Genomic DNA, 20,548 nt, shown 5'->3' with positions numbered 1-20,548 from the left:
CCTATAGACACACATGTGCGCACGTGTACACATACGCTGATATTAAACTACCTCTGGAAAGTTACATATGCAACTGGAAAAATCGGTTGCCTCTGGGAGGGGAACTAGGAGGCTGGGGACAAGGAGGGAGACTTTCCTGAATATTTAAATTTTCTAAATCACTTAAATCAATTGGAGTTAAAAATAATAAAGAATAATAAAATTTGAAGAGAGACTGAGAGAGGGAGACACAGAGGGGAGGGAGAAAGGGAAGGGAGGGTGTGAGGAAGGGAGGAGGGAGGGACAGGAGCAGGAGGAGGGAGAATGGCGGGGCTCTGGCTGCCAAAACCTTCCAAAACATTGGGAATGTGTCCAAAATCATAAGTGGAATCATAAGAAGAAGCCCCACTGGACAGCCCAGGGAAGCCTGTGTCCTCATCCCACAGCTTGGCCTAGACCCCAACACGTTCTTGCACCTAAGGACAGGGCTGGCTTCACACGATTGCCCACATCAATTCGGGCTCTGCAATCTTTTGTTTCCAGAGCTTTGTTCCCAAACAAGACTCCCTCTCTGGGTCTCTTCCCCTGACCCTATGGTCTTATCTCAGACCTTCGCCCACCTGTGATCTGAACAATTCCTCTGAAGTCGATTTAGTGAGCTGTCATCCTTGATGGCTCTGAAATGTGTGTCTGTGTCACCAAGGTCACCCAAAGCAAATAGGCCCTTTTCATCCCCTCTTTAATCCTCCCCTCAAGGACCCGGTGTCCTTTGCTCTACTGCCTCATCAAGACCTGCTTGCACATTCTTTATCACGCGGGGATAACAATAATTCAAAGGAAACCAGGGCCACAGGCATGTCCCCAAGGATCATGGCCTTGAGAGGTAAAGGCATGAAGTGCTAATGGAATTTCAGATACCAGCCAGTGGGCGAGGAAGGATTTGGACACAATGTGCAGGGGGTGCCTTCTGCCCTGCTTGTACCCAGGATGCCAGAGGAGTGAAGTATTGGCAGTGTGGGTCTGTATGAGAAAGGAAGGCCCTGAAGCTGGGCTCAGTCCCCCAGAGTCCAATGGCCAGGGGTGAGGAGGAGGGGGCCAGGGAGGATTGTGTTACTCTGAACTAAGAAGTTCCTTATTCCCCAAAGAGCCAAAGCAGGATCTGGGTGGCACCATAGTACAGAGGTAGGTGCTAAGAGAAGGCTGAGCCACACAGGACAGGATCAGTTCTCCCACCTCACCCATCCCCTCAATGGGGGGTTCCCTAGTTGAAAACACCTTGGCAGTTCATAACTCTCCCTTGAGAGCAAGGTAGTGTTGTACAGGAAGAAAGAAGCCTTGCTGTATGATGGCTCTTAGTGGAAGTCGTTCAACAAGCAGGTCTAGAGCAAACGTCATGGGCTGACAATACTAAGTGCTGGCAAGGATGTGGAACACCTGGACTGCCGTACACGGCTACAAGAGTGTAAATCATCCAACCAATGGAAAACTGTTTGGTAGAACTACTAAAGCTAAACACACACCCAACCAGTGACCTAGCAATTCCACTCCTGGGGATTTTCTGAAGAGAAATGAGCATTGTGTCCACCAGATGACATGTACAAGAATGTTCATAGCAGTGTTACTATGGCAGCTCAACATGGAAACAACCTAATGTCCACCAGCAGGAGAATAAACACACTATGGTATATTTGTACAATAGAATACTACTCAAAACAAGCTACAGCTATGTGCATAACAGGAATGGAGCCCAGAGACATGATATTGAATGAGAGAAGCCAGACAAAAACGTACACACACTGTCTGATTCCATTCATATAAAGTTCAAGAACAGGCAACATGGATCTATGGTCATAGAATCCTGGATAGTAGTTACCCTTGGGGGATGGGGGGAGTAGATATTGACTAGGATGGAACATGAGGAACTTTCTGGGGCACTGGAAATGTTCTGTATTTTGATCTGGGTGGTGGTTTCATGGATGGTTACAAATGTAAAATTTCACAGAGATTCAAGGTTGTGTATCTTAATTACTGTACGTAAAGTTATATCAAAAACAACAAAATTTGTTTCTTGGTCTAAAGCTCTGTTGCTCTGGCCCCCTGACGGGCCTACTCAGCAGCTGGTTTTGCACTCAAAAGAGTGTTGTGTCCACCTTGGAATGACCTTTCATGCCAGGTGCTGGTGCTGTACCAGAGGGCAGAGAGCAAGAACTTCTCAAGCTGAAGAAGAATGTATATGGCCTCTTGGGGGCCATCTCGCTCACAGGTGTTTGAACATGGGGTGGAATTTGGTCCAAGACTTATTTCCATGGAAATATACCCCCAATAGCAAAAGTTCTTAGGATGGAGAACCATAGCTCTTATTCAATTTCAACTGTTATTAGAGTCTACCAATATCTTAGCAAAATGACGGGAACAAGCAAACAGTAACAGGCAACGGTTGGCACAGGCCCGTTCATGATACTTAGCAAGTGAGGAAAAGTTAAACTTGGGCAGAAGAGCTGTTGGGCCTTGTGTTCCAGTCATGCTGAGAACTTCTGCAGTGACTGCAGACAGCTATCAGCTGATTTCCCAGCAACCCAGTACAAGAAACTAAAATACATGCATGCTCTACCTAGAAAAAATGAGACAGTAAGGAATTACATTAAAATAGTGGAAATGGTTATTTCTAAGTGGTTAAAATAGTCTTACTTTCTCCTTTGCACATACAAAATTTTCTTTTCCCAAATTAGATAGCAAATAACAAATTTTATATTCTTTTGTGACCAGCTCAGATAAAATCCTTCGGCAGTCTTCTGGACTGTGAAGCTGGGGTGGGTGGGGAGGCCCTCCTCTGGACCTCTATGCATCCTGCACTCTTGCCCACCAGGAACCATCAACATTTCATCCCCCCAACTATCTTTATGGCCCCAAAAGAGGCCAATACAAAGCAGAAAGAAAGAGGAAGGAACTCAGACACTGCTTCAGAAATGAGGGGAGTTAGACTGAAACCCTCCACTTCCAACCAGCCTTACAGGTGCCAAGCAAAGGACACACAGTGTTCTTTGAAATAACAACACAACAACCCTTCTGAAGTTTGGGGACAATTAGCTTTTTCTACTCCATGTAGCCTGTGAGTCCTAGCCCTCTTAAGAATATTAAAATTGTAGAGAATACTAACATATATGTAATTATATTGCAATATATATAATATAGCATGCAAAATATAAGTAAATACAAATACATCTTTATCTTTTTCTTTCCACCCTTTAAGGGAAAGGACAAGCAGAAGGGAACCCCCAAGTGCCAAGGTCAAGTCAGAGTTCCCCTCCAGCTCTGGCTCAGACACACACCTCCCTGGCCCCTCTTCTCCACCACACAGTCAGGCAGAAACTTCTTCCCCATCTTTTGAAGAAACTATTTTCCTCCTTCAAAGACCTCCCTCCTTTCTTCCTGGTAAAGGCCAGACTGTCTGCAGTTGGCAGGACCAGATGTTCACACTCCTTGCCCTACAGATACCGTGGAGAGCCTGCAGAGCCAGGGGCAGACAAGGCTCCCACACTCAATCTCCCTTCAGCACCTGTCCCAGAGCCTAGCAGTCCTACCATTCACCCCCTCTTCTCTCAAAGCTCACAGCCTGGCCAGGTCAGAAGAGTCTATCTGAAAAGCAAATTCACACTCAAGTGTTAATAGCAACTATTACATTAATGAAAGTGGTCAAGCTGACCAGGGTTTTGGCAAATGCTTTTAATGATATTTTTTAACTTGCTAGGAAAGTGAGATTTTCTTTTCCTGGTCAGAGTGCCTCTACATGCTCCAGTATCATATTTCAGAATTGAGGCCATGAATTTTAATAACAGCAGTGATAAAATTAATTAAGGAAACGTCTACTCACTTCTAGGGCTCTGAATATGTGCGTATGGAGAGAGTAGAAAGTGCTGGGTTCTGGATTCTGATCCAGCACTGCCTCTTCCTGCTCTGTGATGCTGAGCACACCTGACCTGCCACTCTGTGTGAAATGAGTTGGTGGGGGGGTGGGTTGGTGGCTAGATGATCCTTAGGGTTTGACATTGTGTCAGGCCCTCCCTGGGGACCAGATACCTCTGAAGGCGCTGTCTCCATCCTCTGTCCCCCAGCCCCATCCTCTAAACATAAGGGGCTTTCCTCAGCACTGCCCTTGCCCCTCTCTCCCCTTGGCCATTCTCCTAACTACACTGATGGGCTTCAGTGGCTCCACATTTCTGTCATCTGCTCCTACCTTCCTCTGGAACTCCAGGTCCAGTTCCATCTGCTTGCTGGGGGGTTTTCTCAGATGTCCTGTAGGCAACATAAACTCATCAGGAACTAAACTCTTCCTCCCTCCTCACCCGCAAACCCACTGCTGGTCCCTCCAGCCACACAGTGACCCTGCCATAACACTCCTTTCTGACTCTGATGTCTAATTAGTTGCCAAGCTGCAATCACGTTTCTTCCCTATTCAAATCCTTCAATAGATGCTGCCACCTACCATGTACTAATGCCTCACCCTGGCTTTGGGGTCCTCTATTAAATCAGTCTGAGAGAGGCTCAGAGAGGTCCAGTACCATGCTTGAGGTCACACAGCAAGTGAGTGACAGGGCTGTTAATCCCAACACACTGCCTCACTCCCTAAATTGTTTCCAGTCAAAGGGGATGGCAGTTGGTCACTGGAGTTGGAATACACACCATACCTCCCAGAGGCTGCCCTTTGTTTAAGCTGCTTCATCTATTTACAATGACTTCTTTTTATCCTTCTCTACTAAAATCCTACTCATCTGGTCATTTTTCCTTTATTTGCAAAATGTTCTACAGGGCGAGCTTGTAATTTCGCTCTAAATTGCTTTTGTAATTCAAAATATAAATTCATATATAGGTATTTTTAACCCCACTTGAATTAACTGCTTCATTCTTCTGGAAGCTTTTTCAGAGTTGTCTGCAATGTGTCTTATAAATCAGGTTGTTAGCTTCGTGGGATTAGGAGTGTGTAGCTTTGCACTCTAACACATAATATAAGGACTATCAGTACATTAGAGATACTTTGTTAATGTTATACCAGATTGACAGCCTTTACACTTCAGTGACTTCAATAAGAATTTCAAAGGCCCTGTGGAGGAGGTGATCAGGAGACTCCTGTGTCCTCCAGCCACACACTGAAATACATAACTCCCAGCTGAGCACAGGAGCCAGGCAGAACCAGAGAGAATGGGTCAAGGAAAAGCTATCCTAGGCCCAAAAAACAGTTTGTCTCAGGGAATACTCCTGCTTCTGCTCAAGATATCCCTTTCCAGAAATGTTGGAGCCAGAGCCACAGAGAGGGGAGGGAGGTACAGAACAGGCCAGCATAGCCTTGAAATGCCATGGAGCCCACAAAAAAAGCCTTGGCCAGATCGTCGTCCCACAATTCTGCCACCATTTCTTGGCTGGCTGACCTTGGCCAAGTTTTTTAATCTTGCTGGTCTGTTTCCACATCTGCAAAATGAAGACCAGGTAAGTTAAAGTCTCACTTCCAGCTCTAAAAGGAGTCAGGCTCATGTTCTGACTCTCTGTGTCCTGGCTCCCTCCCTCTCTATAGAATGGGGACGGCAATAATGTCAAAGGAGGTGGGAGCAGCCTAGACACTCCAATTCTGCAAGCTTGGTGAACAGGTGCCCGAGATGTCCAACGGGCCACTTCTCCCACTGAACAAGGAGCAGATGCTCCTAAAGGAATGGGGCTACAGAGCAGCCAAGGCATGGGAAGTAGGCTGGACCTTCCACAACTCCCAAAAGGCAGTGCTGTTGGGGAGGAAAACGTCAGAAATCATTCTTGCACCCCTCCCAGGGGTCCAAGAGACAGACGGGCAGGCAGACAGACAGAGCCCTGTCCAGCTGGGAGTCTGCAACAGCTAGACAACCCCATTCTTAATAGGCCCTGGTGTCTTGAAGAGGGGGAGGGCTGCAGAGATTAGGAGGAGAAGGGCAGGCCCTACTGACGACATCAAACACACACAGCAATTGCTGCCCATTAGAACATTTATTTCTCAGAGAGAAAATAAGTTTAAGACAGTCATATTACAGTAGGTAAAATTAACTTTTGTATTCTTTACAAGCATAGATTTTTCTCTGTTTATTACCTCTCTTATACCATCTGTTATAAACAATTCTAGAAAGCAAATAAAGTCACTTTCTACAATAAATAGAGCATCGTGTGCTTCACAGCAGACGCGACTGAGACACATAGGCCCCATGCCACAGCAGGATCTGAGCCGTTTCCCGTTCTAAAAGAGCAGTTTTAAAAATGAGACTCAGAGAGAGACTGAAAGATTCAAAGAGACTGAAAAAAAAAAAGGGAGAAAGAGACTAAGAAAGAGAAAGTATTGGGGGGAAGAGACAGACACAGAAAGAGAGAGAGAGAAAGCCCCGAGATCTTACAACACAGGTTGAGACGAAGGTCACATAGTCCACAGCCGACCGACTACCTGGGGAGGGGGGACGCATTGGCTCCTTTAAATAAACCACACTGTGTGCATTTAAAATACTCAGCCACACAATGGAGGACTCCAGTAATGGAAACTATAGGCCTGAATAATTTAGAACAGTATTTTACAATTATATACACTATGTCCTTCCCTAGCCATAGGCTGTATTGTAGTTTTATTATTGTACAAAATCCAAAACCCCATCCTTTATGTTATAGAGAGTTTTGTTGGTTCCCTTTTAAACTCTGGCTCATGTCCCAAACGTATAAGAAGTCGTGGCGGTTGGTTGGTTGTATTTTTAAAAAGTGTGTAAAAATGGCAGTGATCTCCCCAGTGACTTTGTTTTGTCCAAAACTCCCCTATGAAAAATTTAAAACAATTAAAAAGAACGTCAGGTTAAAAATCAACATGGCAATCAGTGGCCTGCAACCTGGCCCTGCAACTTTGGTGCTTAAGAGGTGAAAAGAAACATCCAGAGAACAGACATCGAAGCCTCTGAAAGTTGTGTTGGTTTGTCAGTCAGCATTCCCGTTTCACAGTTTTTTTTCCCTTCTGTTTTTGAGAAGGTAAAGGTGGAGAGGGGGTTGAAGGAAAAGAGGGAAAGGGACAGAGGGTTTGAAATAAAAGACTGTGTTCCCTGGAGTTCAGAGCAGCAGAGGCTAGGCAGGGCAGAGTGCAGGACAGGAAGATGCTGGACTGCAGGCCCCACGCCATCCCTAGTGGTAGAGAGAGAGGCTAGAGGCTGCAGGTGCAGAAAAGGAAAAGCCCACGAGGAGACGCTAGGAGGAGTGAAAGGGCAGACCCAGCCAAAGGGCACAGCTTCACCCAACAACCCTCGGAATCCACGTGGACAGATGGACACTGGCACAAGCAGCCTGGTCTGCTGACAGGAGCCCGTCCAGCCTGAGCCCACCTCTCTGCAAGACAGAAGAGGGCTGGAGGGACCCTGCCTCAATCTAAGCGGGCAAGTTCTCACAGGCTGGCCTCAGCTGTTTGTCTGTAGCACATGTAAGGGGGTGGGGAGGTGTGCTGGTGAAGGGGTCACCCAAGTGGTAGGCTAGCAGCTGGCCTCAAAGGGAATGAGCCATAAAAAGAAAAAGATCAGTTTGGTGATGGTTTCTGTCAGTTTGGCACAAGAGGAAGTCGGGAAAGGAACAAGGGAAAAAGAGAGACTGGGCAGAGGTGCAGAAGATGGGACAGGGAAGAGGTATGAGGACGGGTGATAGAGAGAGGGTGAGCTCCGTGAGATTCCCCGTGGGACCCTAGTGTATCCACAGCACCTCTGGGGTCAGTGTCAGAGCCTCGCTCACCCTGAGGTGTAGTTAGTTGGGAATGGGTTGGAGGGGCCAGGCACACCCTTGAGAAAGCCCAAGACCTCTTGCTTTCTGGGGCCAGGTCTATCTCCTCGGCTGGGCCCAAGCCTCACAGCTGTTTCTATTTCTAACTGGTTCTTCAGTGGACAAGCCCCTGAGGGAGCTCAGGTGGGAGTTTTTGGCACACAGCAGGCCCACCAGGGGAACCATGCAGTTTAGTCCAAACTGGGGCCTTGTCCTTGGGGAGGATACAGCCCAGTCCCTGGCCTGCCATGGAAGGGGCAAGCTGCCAGCCGTACGTCTGGCTGGGGCAGGAAGAGGCTTCTCTGTGCCCCACAGGACGGAGGCAGGGCAGGCAGATGCAGGCCAGGCCCTGCCCTTACAGGTAGCTGGAGGTGACAAAGGAGTGGGGTCCCCGCACTCGGCTCAGGTGGATCATCGCACGGTCGTAGGCCACCTGCACTGACTTGCGGATGCTGGTCTTGCGGCCTTCCAGCATCTTGAGCTTGTCCACAGTGTCTTCCACACCCAGGGGCAGGACTTTGTCCCTCGGAAGCCACTGCCTAAAATACAAGCACAGTAAGAAGGCTGGACCATGGTGGGTCCCAAAGGAGCCTCTTCTGGACCCACTTGCCCAGGACCAGCAAAGCCAGGGGGAGGGGACAGGGCAGAGGGAGGCAGGCTGGGATGCCACAGGCAGGAAGCTACCAAGGGACTTATTTTGCAGCTGGGCCCAGGACACTCACTCAGCTTAGACGGTTGCCAGAGGGAAGCCCATGTGCCCCCAGGGAGACTAGCTGAGTCATCTGGAGGGCTCTGAGCCTCACCCTGCCTTGCGGAGTCAGGGAGCTACAGCTAGGAAGTGGAGCTGATGTCAGGAATCGATGAAATGATCTCTGGTGGGGCCTGCACCTGGTGTTTTTTAAAAGGTCCCTGAGTGAATATAACATGTGGCTAAGAGCCCAGCCTTTGGAGCCAGATCTTGGTTTGTATCCCAGTTCTGGCTATGGATTCTTGGCTTTCTGAGCCTCAGCTTCCTCATCTGTAAAATGGATTGGGAGGGGATTAATGAAGATTTAAATGAGGACCAAATGAAATCATACACGTAAAGCAATTTGCATAAAGAAATGGAGTAAATGCTCAATAAATGACAGCTATTAGCTAGTCCTACCTCCTCACTCTACAGAAGCAGAGGTGAAAGAATCCTCCTGCTGGTGTTTGTAAGCCATGAGCAGACAAGCCCCTTGCGGTGGATCCTGCACTGCCCAGAATTCTCCGCCCGGACTGAGACATGCTTCCCTGCAGCCGCTGGGAGTGTTGGCAGATTACAGGCTCTCAAGTGAGTCCCGCTCCAGGAATCAACCCCCATCAATGTCACCCCCCTCCCCAGGGGCAGCCAGCATTCAATGACTGGTTGACATGGGGGTACAAAGGCACAGCCCCAATCCCTGACATCTCTAATGAGCCACCCAGCTCCAGAGCTCCAAACAGGATGAGCTGAGGCCTCTGCAGCAAGTGCACTGCAGTTCAACTTTTTCCTCTGCCCAGTGCTGCGCTCCCTCACCCTCACAGCTCTTCCCAATGACTCCGAATACAAATCTCCATCTCAGAGTGTTTCACAAGGAATCTAACTGCAATACCCCTCAGTTACTATTAACACCATTAATCAGTGTTATTAGTAACACCAGGTTACTGTTAACATGGCAAATGCAGACCGGCTGCTGGCAGGTAACCGTTCACCTTCACCTGGGTGGAGGCAGGGTGGCCGAGTCCACAGCCCCTCTGTGTACCTCTCCGGCACGTCAGCATTAGAACAGCCACCTGGTTGGGCCCCTCGGCCTGCATCCTGGTGCACCCTCCCAGCAGCAGCACCCACTCACCAGGTGCGTTTATTGTCAAAGAAGAGGACAAGGAAGAGCTTCTCTCCAGCCTCGGCCTGTTTCTGCTCTCCCAGCTTCAGCACATCCAGTGGGGGGACGGGGATGGGGACGCCATTGTGCAGAAGGCCCTCCCGGGGCATCTTGGGATCGATGATCTGGAAGCAGGAAAGGAGACAGCATTCAGCTGGGGGTGGACGGGGTGACCAGTGCACCCTGCTGTAGGACTAACCACTGAACCACCGTACACGAAAGCTATGCAGGGGATTGGCTCGGCCCACAATGCAGTGATGGAGGGGCTGACCTCTTCCAATGACCCTCAGTACCCCAAACAGAAATTCTGACCCTGTTTCCCCAGGTATTGTCCTAATCCTTTGGCCCTTTCCAATCAGACCTTCCGACAAGGGAGCTTGCTCCATCAACTGTCAGGCCCCAGAGCTGAAAGAGGAGTACTGGGAAGCCAGGGTGGGGGGTTTTCAGAAGTGAGTGGAGCATCTCTGACGTCCAGGCCAGATAGACAAACGTCTTCCTCCCAATGTCCCTTAGGGGAAAGGAATGGAGGCCATTTTTTTCTCCTGCCAATTTACCTTTAGAACCTGTGCAATTCATTTCAAAATCTCAGGGGCTTCCTAGACACCATGGCTGTGAAGAAGGTCCTGAATCGGCCAGAGGGCCCATCCCTTTGGTCCTACCTAAACAGATCTCCTGGTTACCCACCACCTTCCTGTCTGACTATAATCCTTCCTGGTGCATAGACCAGATACAATTTTAGCACCTCCACGGTAAAATCAGAGAGAAGGCAAAAGACTGAGTGTGGAGGGTTGCTGAAGAGGGGAGAATGATGTGGTCGGAAACAAGGGCCACTGGAAGAATGAGTCCTTGAGGCTGCAGGCTCCACAAGGGCAAGGGCTCAGCAAAATGCCTGGTGGCATCAACATAATAATTCTCCAGCTCTGTGGAGCACTGACAAAGTTACCAAAGCTCCTAATTATTCACACATCATCTTATTTCATCCTCTTGCTAATGCTGAGAAGTCTGCTGACAAGTACTAGCTGACAGAGGAGAATGCCAAGCACAGAAGGATGTAGCTGGCTGGGACTAAAACCAGGCGCCTGGACAAGGCTTGGGCCTCTGCTGCCCACTGCCTCCTACACAGCCCCTGCTTCCAGAGCAGCTGGCTGATAATCTCTGCGCACCAAGGCCAGGGAGACTTGGAAACTTACGGAGGAGGCAGCTTTCTCCAGAGATGGAGCAATCTTAATTCCTATACCCTGTCCCAGGGGGTCTCTTATAATAATAAATTGCTCTATTTACTTCTGGGTGTTTGCCAGCTTCCCTACATCCTTCTCAAGATAAGCAGCTAAAAGCAGGTCCTCTAGTTAAGAGTTTACTCTAAGGAAGAACCACCACTACCCTGTCCCCAGCTGTGTGATTTGGTAAAAACTCTAACTCCCAGCCTGTCTGTCCCTCCTGGGACTGAAGCTAAGGGTCCTAATGAGAACCACCAGACAAGCCCTCCTGAACTTCCTCGATTATCAACAGTGGGGATAGTGCCTGGCTTGGAAAGTGGGGCAGACTGTGAAAAGTGTCCCCCCAAGGGCAGAAGCAAGATGGGCAAGTCTGCCTCTTAAGGGGAGCTCGCCTCCCTTTTTAAAAAAGACAGAGGAGGGGCTTCCCTGGTGGCGCAGTGGTTGAGAGTCCGCCTGCCGATGCAGGGGATACGGGTTCGTGCCCCGGTCTGGGAAGATCCCACATGCCGCGGAGCGGCTGGGCCCGTGAGCCATGGCCGCTGAGCCTGCGCGTCCGGAGCCTGTGCTGCGCAGCGGGAGAGGCCACAACGGTGAGAGGCCCGCGTACCGCAAAAAAAAAAAAAAAAAAAAAAAAAAAGACAGAGGCAAATGTATCCCCAAATAATAAATAATGGTCCATTCACTCAAATGTCATGCAGATGTAAAACAACATGGAAATAAAGTCTGCAATAACATTTAACACATTACATAACAAATGTGTACACACACCATTGTTACGGCTATAATATATAAATGATAAATAGAAGCAACAATACAAAATGCTTATAGATGATGTCATAATGCTGCGATTTGTGTTGATTTTCTTTTTCCAAAGCTTCTGCAATGTAGATACATAATTTTTACGGAAAAACAAAAAACATTTTTTTAAAGAACAAGAGCCTCAGAAATTTAAAAACCGTATAGTCACTATATGTGCAAGTACATATTTAAGTATGCAGAGGAAAATGACTGGGAGAGCATAAACCAAAATAAAAACACAGGTTGTATTCAGGTGGTAGGTTCTTTCAGGTGGTGGCTGAATTTCTTTATCACAAAAGAAAATGTATGATTAAGAAGATAATTAAAAAGGAAAAAAAGAGGGGCTTCCTTGGTGGCGCAGTGGTTAAGAATCCGCCTGCCAATGCAGGGGACACGGGTTCGATCCCCAGTCCGGGAAGACTCCACATGCTGTGGAGCAACTAAGCCCGTGCGCCACAACTACTGAGCCTGCGCTCTAGAGCCCGCAAGCCACAACTACTGAGCCCACATGCCACAACTACTGAAGCTCACGCGGCTAGAGCCCATGCTCCACAACAAGAGAAGCCACGACAATGAGAAGCTCGCACACCCCAACGAAGAGTAGCCGCTGCTCACCGAAACTAGAGAAAGCCTGTGCAGAGCAACGAAGACCCAACACAGCCAAAAAATAAATAAATAAATTTATTTTTTTAAAAAGAGACTAGTTTTAGACTGGCTTTCTTTGTATTGTGAGATTAAAAAAAACAAAACTAAACCTGCACAGTCTTAATCAATTCTTCAACAACTAACCTGGGGGTCTCACTGACAGCTGGGCATGGAGCCTGTGAAGGCAGCCCCAGGTCCAACCTCCTCAGCGCTGGATCACAATGTGGATCTCCCACCTGCCACTGCTAAGCAGGGGGTGAGGCAGGTAGCATGGGTTCCAATATGACTCCAGCAAGTCATATAACCTCTTGGAGCTACAGTTTCCTCACCTGTCCAAAAAGGATCAGAGTTCCTGCACTCTTCACCTTAAGAGGCTGCTGTCTATGAAAAGAGCCATAGACAAAAATGAGCTGGGAGAGGCTCAGAGCTCTGTGTGCACGCATAGGCTGGCAGGGCGGTTCTCAACACCCACTATAGATCATCTGGGGAGTGTTAAAAAAAATAGTCATAAAAAAAAGAAACAAAAATATTCATGCCTTGGTCTGGCTTTAGAGAGTCTAATACAGTTGTTCTGAGATGGGGCCCCAGGATTTACATTGTTTAAAAAATTCCCCCAGATGATTGTGACATGCCCCAAAGGTTAGAATCAGTATTTTCAGGGCCAGATGGATATTACCTCCCTAATATAGAAAGAGCCCTAAGACATAACAATCAGGGTGGTAAAAATTAGAATTTTTAGCTACTGCCACTATGGAAAAAATGGAAATTTTAGCTACTGTTGGTGGGAGTATAAACCAGAACTAATGTTCTAAGGGGCAACCTGGCAATTTGCATCAGAATTTTACATAGATGCCCCAAGAAGGCATTCCTAAGACTTCTTCACTGTGAAGAAATAACCATGGATGTGCACAAATGTTAAGCTACAATGATGCTTACTGCTGGCTGTTTATCATAGTGAAAAATTCAAAATGATCTAAATGACCAACTAGGGAATGGTTAAAATAAGGTACACGCATACAACTGAAGATGATGCAGTAATGAAAGTGTTGCTGATGAAGAATGTTTAATGGCATAAGACATGCATGCTCATGGTGTACTGTTAAGTGAAGGGGAGGTTAAACAGAGTATGGTCTCATATTTATGCACATTTATGCATTAAACAGAAAAAAAAGGGCTGAGGAGATACATCAAGAGGTAATCTCTGAATAGATGGCACTGTGGGTGATTTTGAACTCAGTGGCTCAGAACACAGGCTTTGACATCACACACTTTGAGCCCTGGGCTCAAATTCCAACCCTGCCACTTAATAGCTAGATGCCCATGGTAGCAAATAGATCTTCAGTTTTTTCCCCTATAAAATGAGAATAACCATACCTTCCTCAGCATTTCAAGAACTTAGCATGACAGACATTTAGTAAAACACCTAAGCATTATTAACAGCTTTTACAATTTTCTACAATGAGCACATTTTACTTTTATGAATAATAGATAATTTTTTTTATTTAGCAAATAAATATATGCTGTTAAATCACTAAGAGCCCTAGCTTCTGTCTGCATACTTTAACCTATTTTAAGAGCCCTAAGCAGGGAGTCTAGCTGGTGTGACCCACCCAGGCTGGGATAAAACCTCCCTCCCTTCTGCAGCTAAAGGTACCCTGACTCCCAATCACACTCTCCTGGCTTGATCCAATCAGATAAGCCCCCAAGGCAAGGCAGGGGCCAGACCACCCATAGGAGGGAGGAGGATCAGGCAGACTCACCAAGGCGGGGTAGGAGGGATAACCTCGGCACTTGGCCCACACCAGCTCCAGGGGCTCCAGGTCTCCACGGTCTTCAAAGGGCATCAGGAGGCTTCTGCCTGGGGGTGGGGGAGGGGAGGAGACAGTGCCCAAGGGGGCATGGAATGGTGCCCAGGAGGCCTGCCCGGGGCCTCCATTTGACTGGGGCAGCCCAGGAATGAGTCAGCAACATCCCCTCCACCCTTCCTCTTCCCTACCCTCTCCTTAGTTCTTAAGACTAGATCAGGAGACGGCAAACTTGTTCTTTAAAAGGCCAAATAGCACGTATTTTAGGTTTTGCAGTCTCCACTGCAACTACTCAACTCTACTATTGTAGCATGAAAGCAGCCACAGACGATTGGTAAATGAACAAGCACTGCTGTATCCCCATAAAACTTTATTTCTGGACACTGAAATCTGAATTTTGTGTAATTTTCACGTGTTACAAAATGTCATTCTTCGCTTGATTTTCAATCATTTGAAAATGTAAAAAACATTCTTAGCTCGTGGGCCCTACAAAAACAGGCAACAGGTTACAGTTTGCTGACCTCTGAACTAGAACCCTAGGTTGATGTTCCTTGGAAAAATATAACTGCTTCATCACCAGGACACCAGGAAGAAGGACTATAATGCATCTTGGCAAAGCCACAAACTGCTCTCTGGGCCTCCCTGACTGGTGGGCCTCATGATGGAGGCTTCATGGAAAAAGATGCCTGGGATGGATATCCCAGTAAAACTATTTGCTAAATGAGTTCTTTTCTGACAGGGCCATACCTGGCTATCCAGGACACCTGGCTGCACAGCACTCAGCAGAGCCAAGCAGGTCTGCAGATTCTTTTCTTGCCAGTTTTGTCAGAACCTTACACAGGGTGTCCGGCCTGGGGCAGGCACCACATCTCTTGGTTTACTTTGTTCTGCACCTAATGCATTAGCACACGTGGATGGGTACTTCACAAATGTCTCTGAATACACAGAGGAACCTCCCTTCCCCTCCCCAGTCTATAAGCTGGCAACAGGGAGGTGACCACACTCAACTAAGGAAAAGATCCAAATTCCACAGAGTAGAAATCATGTTCCTAAGGAAACATTACCATCTACATATATAATTTTTTATAAAGTATATTCCTGATAATGAGGTCTTGTTTTCTGTCTATTAAATCAATAGCAATAACAACAAAAAGACAAAATCCATTACTGAAGAGGCAGGCTGTGGGGAAACTGGTGCAATCATATACTGCTGAGGATATTGCAGATCAGTCTAATCCTTTCAGAATATAATTTGGCAGTAAGTCTCAAGAGCCATTAAAATAAAGTATGAACAATCTACTCCAGTAAATTCCTTCCCTGGGAATTTGTTCTTAGAAAAATAACTTTTAAAATGAATAAAAGGCTTTTGAACAAAAATATGGGTTCACTACCTTATGTATAATGTTAAAATTTGAAAATAACCAAATTCTAACCATGAAACAAGTAAATTATAATGCATTGATTTGAAGATAACATTGAAAAAAGCAGAATATGAAAGAGCATGTATTTTGGATTAGCATTTTGTGAAAAACGTGCCTGAAATAAATAGAAGGCAACATAGAGAAATGAAGACAATTGTGTTAAGGTGATGGAACAGTGGAAGGTCAGTTTCCTTTTTAAATTTCCTTTGGCATCATTTTAATAATTACGTGGTTTTAAAAATAAGAATAAAATGTCACCACCAGAAGCACAAAGTACGTGCCAATCCGCTCCCAGTTCTGCACTAGATGCTGTACAAATTAACCTAGACATAAGCCCTGCCTTCTGGGCACTGACAGTCAGACAGTAATGAAACATGCAGGCATGCATTCATCAACACACATATGAAAAAGAAACTGATGCTAAGGGAAAATAAAGCAGTTGGGAAAAGGAAAGAGGGGAAGAGAAGCCCTGAAGGCTGAGTGTTAGATGGAAGCTTCAAAGACAGGGCATCCAGAGTGCACACCCCCTGTAGGAGGGCTGGACAGAGATGTGCTCAGAGAACAGCCAGCCCTGCACCTGTTCCACCTAAGCACCACCCAGTCCTCTCCTTTGGCTCTACCCTGTCCTTTATTCCTTCAGTCAGAGGAGATAAGATCCATGTGTTTTACTGTTTGGACCTGCTGGAGTAGAATGTCTCCATTTTACCCCAGTAGGGAGTAGAAGCATTGGATCACATGAAATTACAGGGTTATGTGTGAAATTCAGTGACACAGGATATCATATTACTCCTGTGAGGGCAGACTGGAAATATCTATCAAAATTACAAATGCATACTTCCTCCAATACAGCAATAGAGTATATCTATAGATATACTCCCCAGGGATACAAAATGATCTTTGTACAAGGTTGCCCACTGCAACATTGACTATGACAATTAAACAAAAACAATTTAAACGTCCATCTGCAGAGGGCCAGCTAAGTAAATGATAGCACACCTATGTAATGGGATATTAGGCAGCCAATAAAAAGCACAAAAGAATCTCCAAGATATATTATTAACTGAAAAAAGGCATAGTTTAGAGGAATGTGCATGTTAGGCTTCTCTGCTCACTCTTTTAAATATACACACAAGTTTTTGGTTTGTGTACGTATGGATTACATCTGGAAAGACACAAAAGAAACCACTAACAATGGCTATTCTAGGGAGGGGAGAACTGGCTTTTCATTATGCACCCTTTTGTACGTTTCTGATTTTTGTCACCATAGTATGTGTTACTTATTCAAAATAAGATGAATTAAAAAAAAAGTAAAAGGCGTATGAATGACCTGGGAGGAAGGGCCATTTCCCTGACCAGTGCCCCCAGGTTCAGAGGAGCTCAGGGTCTGGCTGCAGCCTGCAGAACTGGTTCCCTGGAAGGCCTGGTCCCCCAAGATGCACCTGTACAGCACTCCTCACCTGAGCCGTTGTAGTCAGAGTCTCCGTTCACACCTTCCAGGAAGGGCACTCGAGACAGGGCTGGCTTCCCTCGGCTGCGTTTGGGGGGTGTCAGACCACTGCATATAGAGCAGGGAGGGAGAGAGGAGCGAAATGAACAATTTCAATGAGTAACACATCCACTCCTGCTCTCCCATCTCTGCTAGGAGCAGAGCTGCAAAAACCCTTCAAGGAGAATGGTTTCTCACCTTCCCCTAAAAACTCGTATTAACCCGTGATATACTTCTGACCAGAATGTTCCCACGAGGCTTAAGGAAACATTTCATCCATGTGGAAGGACTGAACTTGGAAAGAGAGGCCTGCTTCCCTGCCCAGGGACACTGGATTTCATCCAGAGGGAAGGTCACCCAGGCACTTGTCAATCCTTCCAGAGTCTAAGCAGCCTGGCCATGAGGAGGGCCTGTCTCACATCTGCCCAGAATTCTTAACTCTCTGGTTCACATTGCTTCTCTAGAAACCAATTTATTTTTGAGGTACAAAAATCTGCCTCTTTCCCAAATTTTCTATAATGGACATGCCTTACTTCCTTAATTAGAAAAGACTTTTTAAATTGGAAAAACAATCCGCTTCTCACTTCTACTTTATGTGTGTGACGTTTTTCTTAGACAGAGATGGATTTTTTTAAACTACCAAGCAGACCGGTTTTTTTAAAATATGGCTACTGCAAAGAGATAAAAAATATATAGTAGACAAAGACTAGAAGGTAATAGGCAAAAATGAGAACAGTAATACAAGAATAATGGTATAACTGGAACCCACCCAGGCATCAGTATTTTTAAGTTGCTCCCAATGCAATTCTAATGTACAATCACAGTTAGAAGCTCTGGGCAAGAATGATGTGGCTATGGTTTTTTCCCATTCAAACTTTAAAAAATATTACTGCTATATAATTATTTCAACAAAAAAAATTGCTTAAAAGACAAGTCAACAACCTGCAGTAGAGCAAAAATGCTTAAGAAACCCCTAATGGGATACGAAGAGGCCAGGGTTAAGACTGGTTGGAGAGTAGGGTACTCCTGCGTTACTGAATCATAACTGACTTTATCATGGTCTTATACAGAAAACCTGGCACAATGAGAACCTGATGAATCATAATCCTTCAGTTAGTAGTAGGTTGGGAGCTTTCTTCCTGCTAGTCAAAATTAGGACCTGTTGGGGAAAAAACAACACCCAGTTCACATTCAGAATTCAGTTCCCATGCACCCTACAAAAATCTGTCACTGGACTTAAAGAATCTGAGTCCTTATAAAAATGTAAGGTACTGGTAGTTCTATTAGGAAAGCCTCTCCAAGTTCACATCATGGATCTGGGGAGACATCTCCAAATACAACATAGGAGGGCACAACCAAGCAGTTAAGAGAGAAACTCTGGAGCCAGACTACCTGGGTTCAGAACCTCACTCTGTGCTACTCATTCATTCTGTGACCCTGAGCAAGTTAACCTCTCTGAGGCTTGTGTTCCCCATGTGTTGCTGTGAGGATTTAATGGATTAATACACAGCAAGCACTCAGTACAGAATACACCAAGTATTCAATAAATAGAAGTTATATAGTAAATATTATTATATAAATGGCAGTAAATTTTAAAGTCTCACTTGAATATTATAAACTACCAATGTTATACTATCAGATGATGAGCTCTGAGAAGGTTGAGCTCAATGAGACAGGATGCAACACCAAAACTAGGTCCATATGTTCCTGTTTCATAGAAAAACACACGAGTGACTCGATCATGGCCTGCATTTCAGCCCTCTCTCTAAGTTACCCAGGTCTAAGCAGACAGCCCAATCTATAATTATTTTGCTTACTGGCTTAACATTTATCTCTCCCTTCTAGATGATAAGCTCCTTGAGAAAAGACACCTTATCAGGGCTTAGAACAGTACCTGGCTCACGGTAAGTGCTTAATTAATAATTGAATGAGTGACCCGAAGAAGAGGGTGCAGCTCCAAACTGCTCAGAAAATCATTAGAAAAGATAAACCCAGGGACAGGATGGGAAGGGGATGGGATTAGTGACCAGAAATTCTTTCAAGGTTCTTTATTCTGCGATTATATGATTCTAGTCTAATTAATAAGATCTTCCTTTATGTACTTACCCCCACAATGTAGGAAAAAAGAAAAGAAAGAAAAAGAAAAAAATCCCTGTAGTTGAAGGCCTGAATCTCCTGTTGTAAACCGCAAAATTCTACTGAGAACCACTGAGCTAAAGAGGAAACGCCTTCCAAGGGCATTGTTCCCACACTGAGCAGGGACCCAGAGAAACTGGTGGCTTTGGCATGTTCTGCAGAAAGGCAAGCAGTCTGAACGGGCAGGCTAACCAGAGCCTGGCCTGGCTTGCTCCTTGCGGCTCACAGCTGGGAAGAGCACCCTTTGTGGAGGGAGGGGCCGAACACACCTTCTACCTTTAGTCAAGGACTAAGAGGGGACAGTTTGATAACCCCACTCCTACCCCACCCCAGTGAACTGGGTTTCCAGGCACCTTATCTTTGAAGGGAGTCAGGAACTCCAACCCGGGACCGGGCTAGAAGCATCCTGTATGATTTTGAAATCTCTGCCTCTTCTCTATGCCTGGTAACTGTGTTTTCCCATCCACTCCTCCTATATCTCTAGAGCTGTAACATGGAGGGAGACAGCTAGGACATTTCTGAGGCTTGGTGGGGAAGAATATCTCTAAGGAGCCACTGAAAGCTGGGCCCTGCTACAGCGCGGGAGCAGTCCAGGACCAAGGGGGCATCTAGGGGCCTCCAAGAGCCCAGCACCAGTGTAGAGTGAGAACCCAATAGAACCTACACCCAGCCTGCCTTTGAAGCACTTCAAACACAGACACATAGTATTTTGGTGCTGCCCTGGGACCTCTCCTCCCCTGCTCTGAACCCAGAATCCATCCAGTAGCCATGTGGAGGGACCATGAGGTCAGCCTTCAGGACAAGTCATTCTTCTTCTGTGGCACTGAAGGTCTCCCATTTCCAAGAGTCCTACACTCCCTGGTGTCTTGCAGAGCATACAACACAGGGCAGAGAGATTCAATAAACTCTTAGTCATGGAAGAAAGTTGAAGGTTCTGGCCTCAGAAATCCTCCCTTCAGGTGAAAGAATGGGAAAAGAAACCCATCCCTTCCCAGCTCAAAGATGGTAGAAGAGCTGGGGCCTTTGTCAGACTAAAAGGCAATTGCAAATTTCCTATCTGTCCATTTCTTATTCCTACACCACTGCTATGATGCCCTGAAAGGCAAAGGGTGAAACCATGTCTATAACTGGGTTATCTAAATGGGCCAGGGGGTGGGTGGGGATTGGCTCAAATGTTAACTTCACTGGGCAATACAGAGGGTGTCCCCACCCTCTGGAGCCAAATTCAGGTCTACAAACCCTATAAAGCATCAGCACTACTCCCCCCTAGTCAGATCAGGCCTGACAGTCAAGGGTCACAACGTTTCTTAGGAGCTACCAGAGTCACAGATGAGAGGCTTCAGGAAATAACAGGGGTGCGGGAAGAAAAAAACTGAGATAAGCAGGA

General features: G+C 46.3%; 1 protein-coding gene across 1 annotated transcript in view; it reads right to left on the bottom strand.

The window, feature by feature from the left end:
- Window positions 1-6,073: 6,073 nt before the first annotated feature.
- The window catches only part of BRPF3 (bromodomain and PHD finger containing 3), a 31,411-nt gene continuing 16,936 nt past the window's right edge, over window positions 6,074-20,548 (bottom strand). Inside the window, exons 9-12 of the mRNA XM_082847840.1 lie at window positions 16,997-17,094; window positions 14,074-14,171; window positions 9,624-9,778; window positions 6,074-8,306 (exon numbers count right to left, since the gene is read on the bottom strand). Coding sequence (XP_082703966.1) covers window positions 8,123-8,306; window positions 9,624-9,778; window positions 14,074-14,171; window positions 16,997-17,094 — 535 coding nt within the window. The 3' untranslated portion in view covers window positions 6,074-8,122. The remainder of the gene's footprint in view (window positions 8,307-9,623; window positions 9,779-14,073; window positions 14,172-16,996; window positions 17,095-20,548) is intronic.

The sequence above is a fragment of the Leucopleurus acutus genome (genome assembly GCF_964270905.1).
Source record: "Leucopleurus acutus genome assembly, chromosome: 10".
Lineage (NCBI taxonomy): Eukaryota > Metazoa > Chordata > Mammalia > Artiodactyla > Delphinidae > Leucopleurus > Leucopleurus acutus.
The sequence above is the reverse complement of the archived record's forward strand: the minus strand, read 5'-3'. Positions and strand labels throughout refer to the sequence as shown.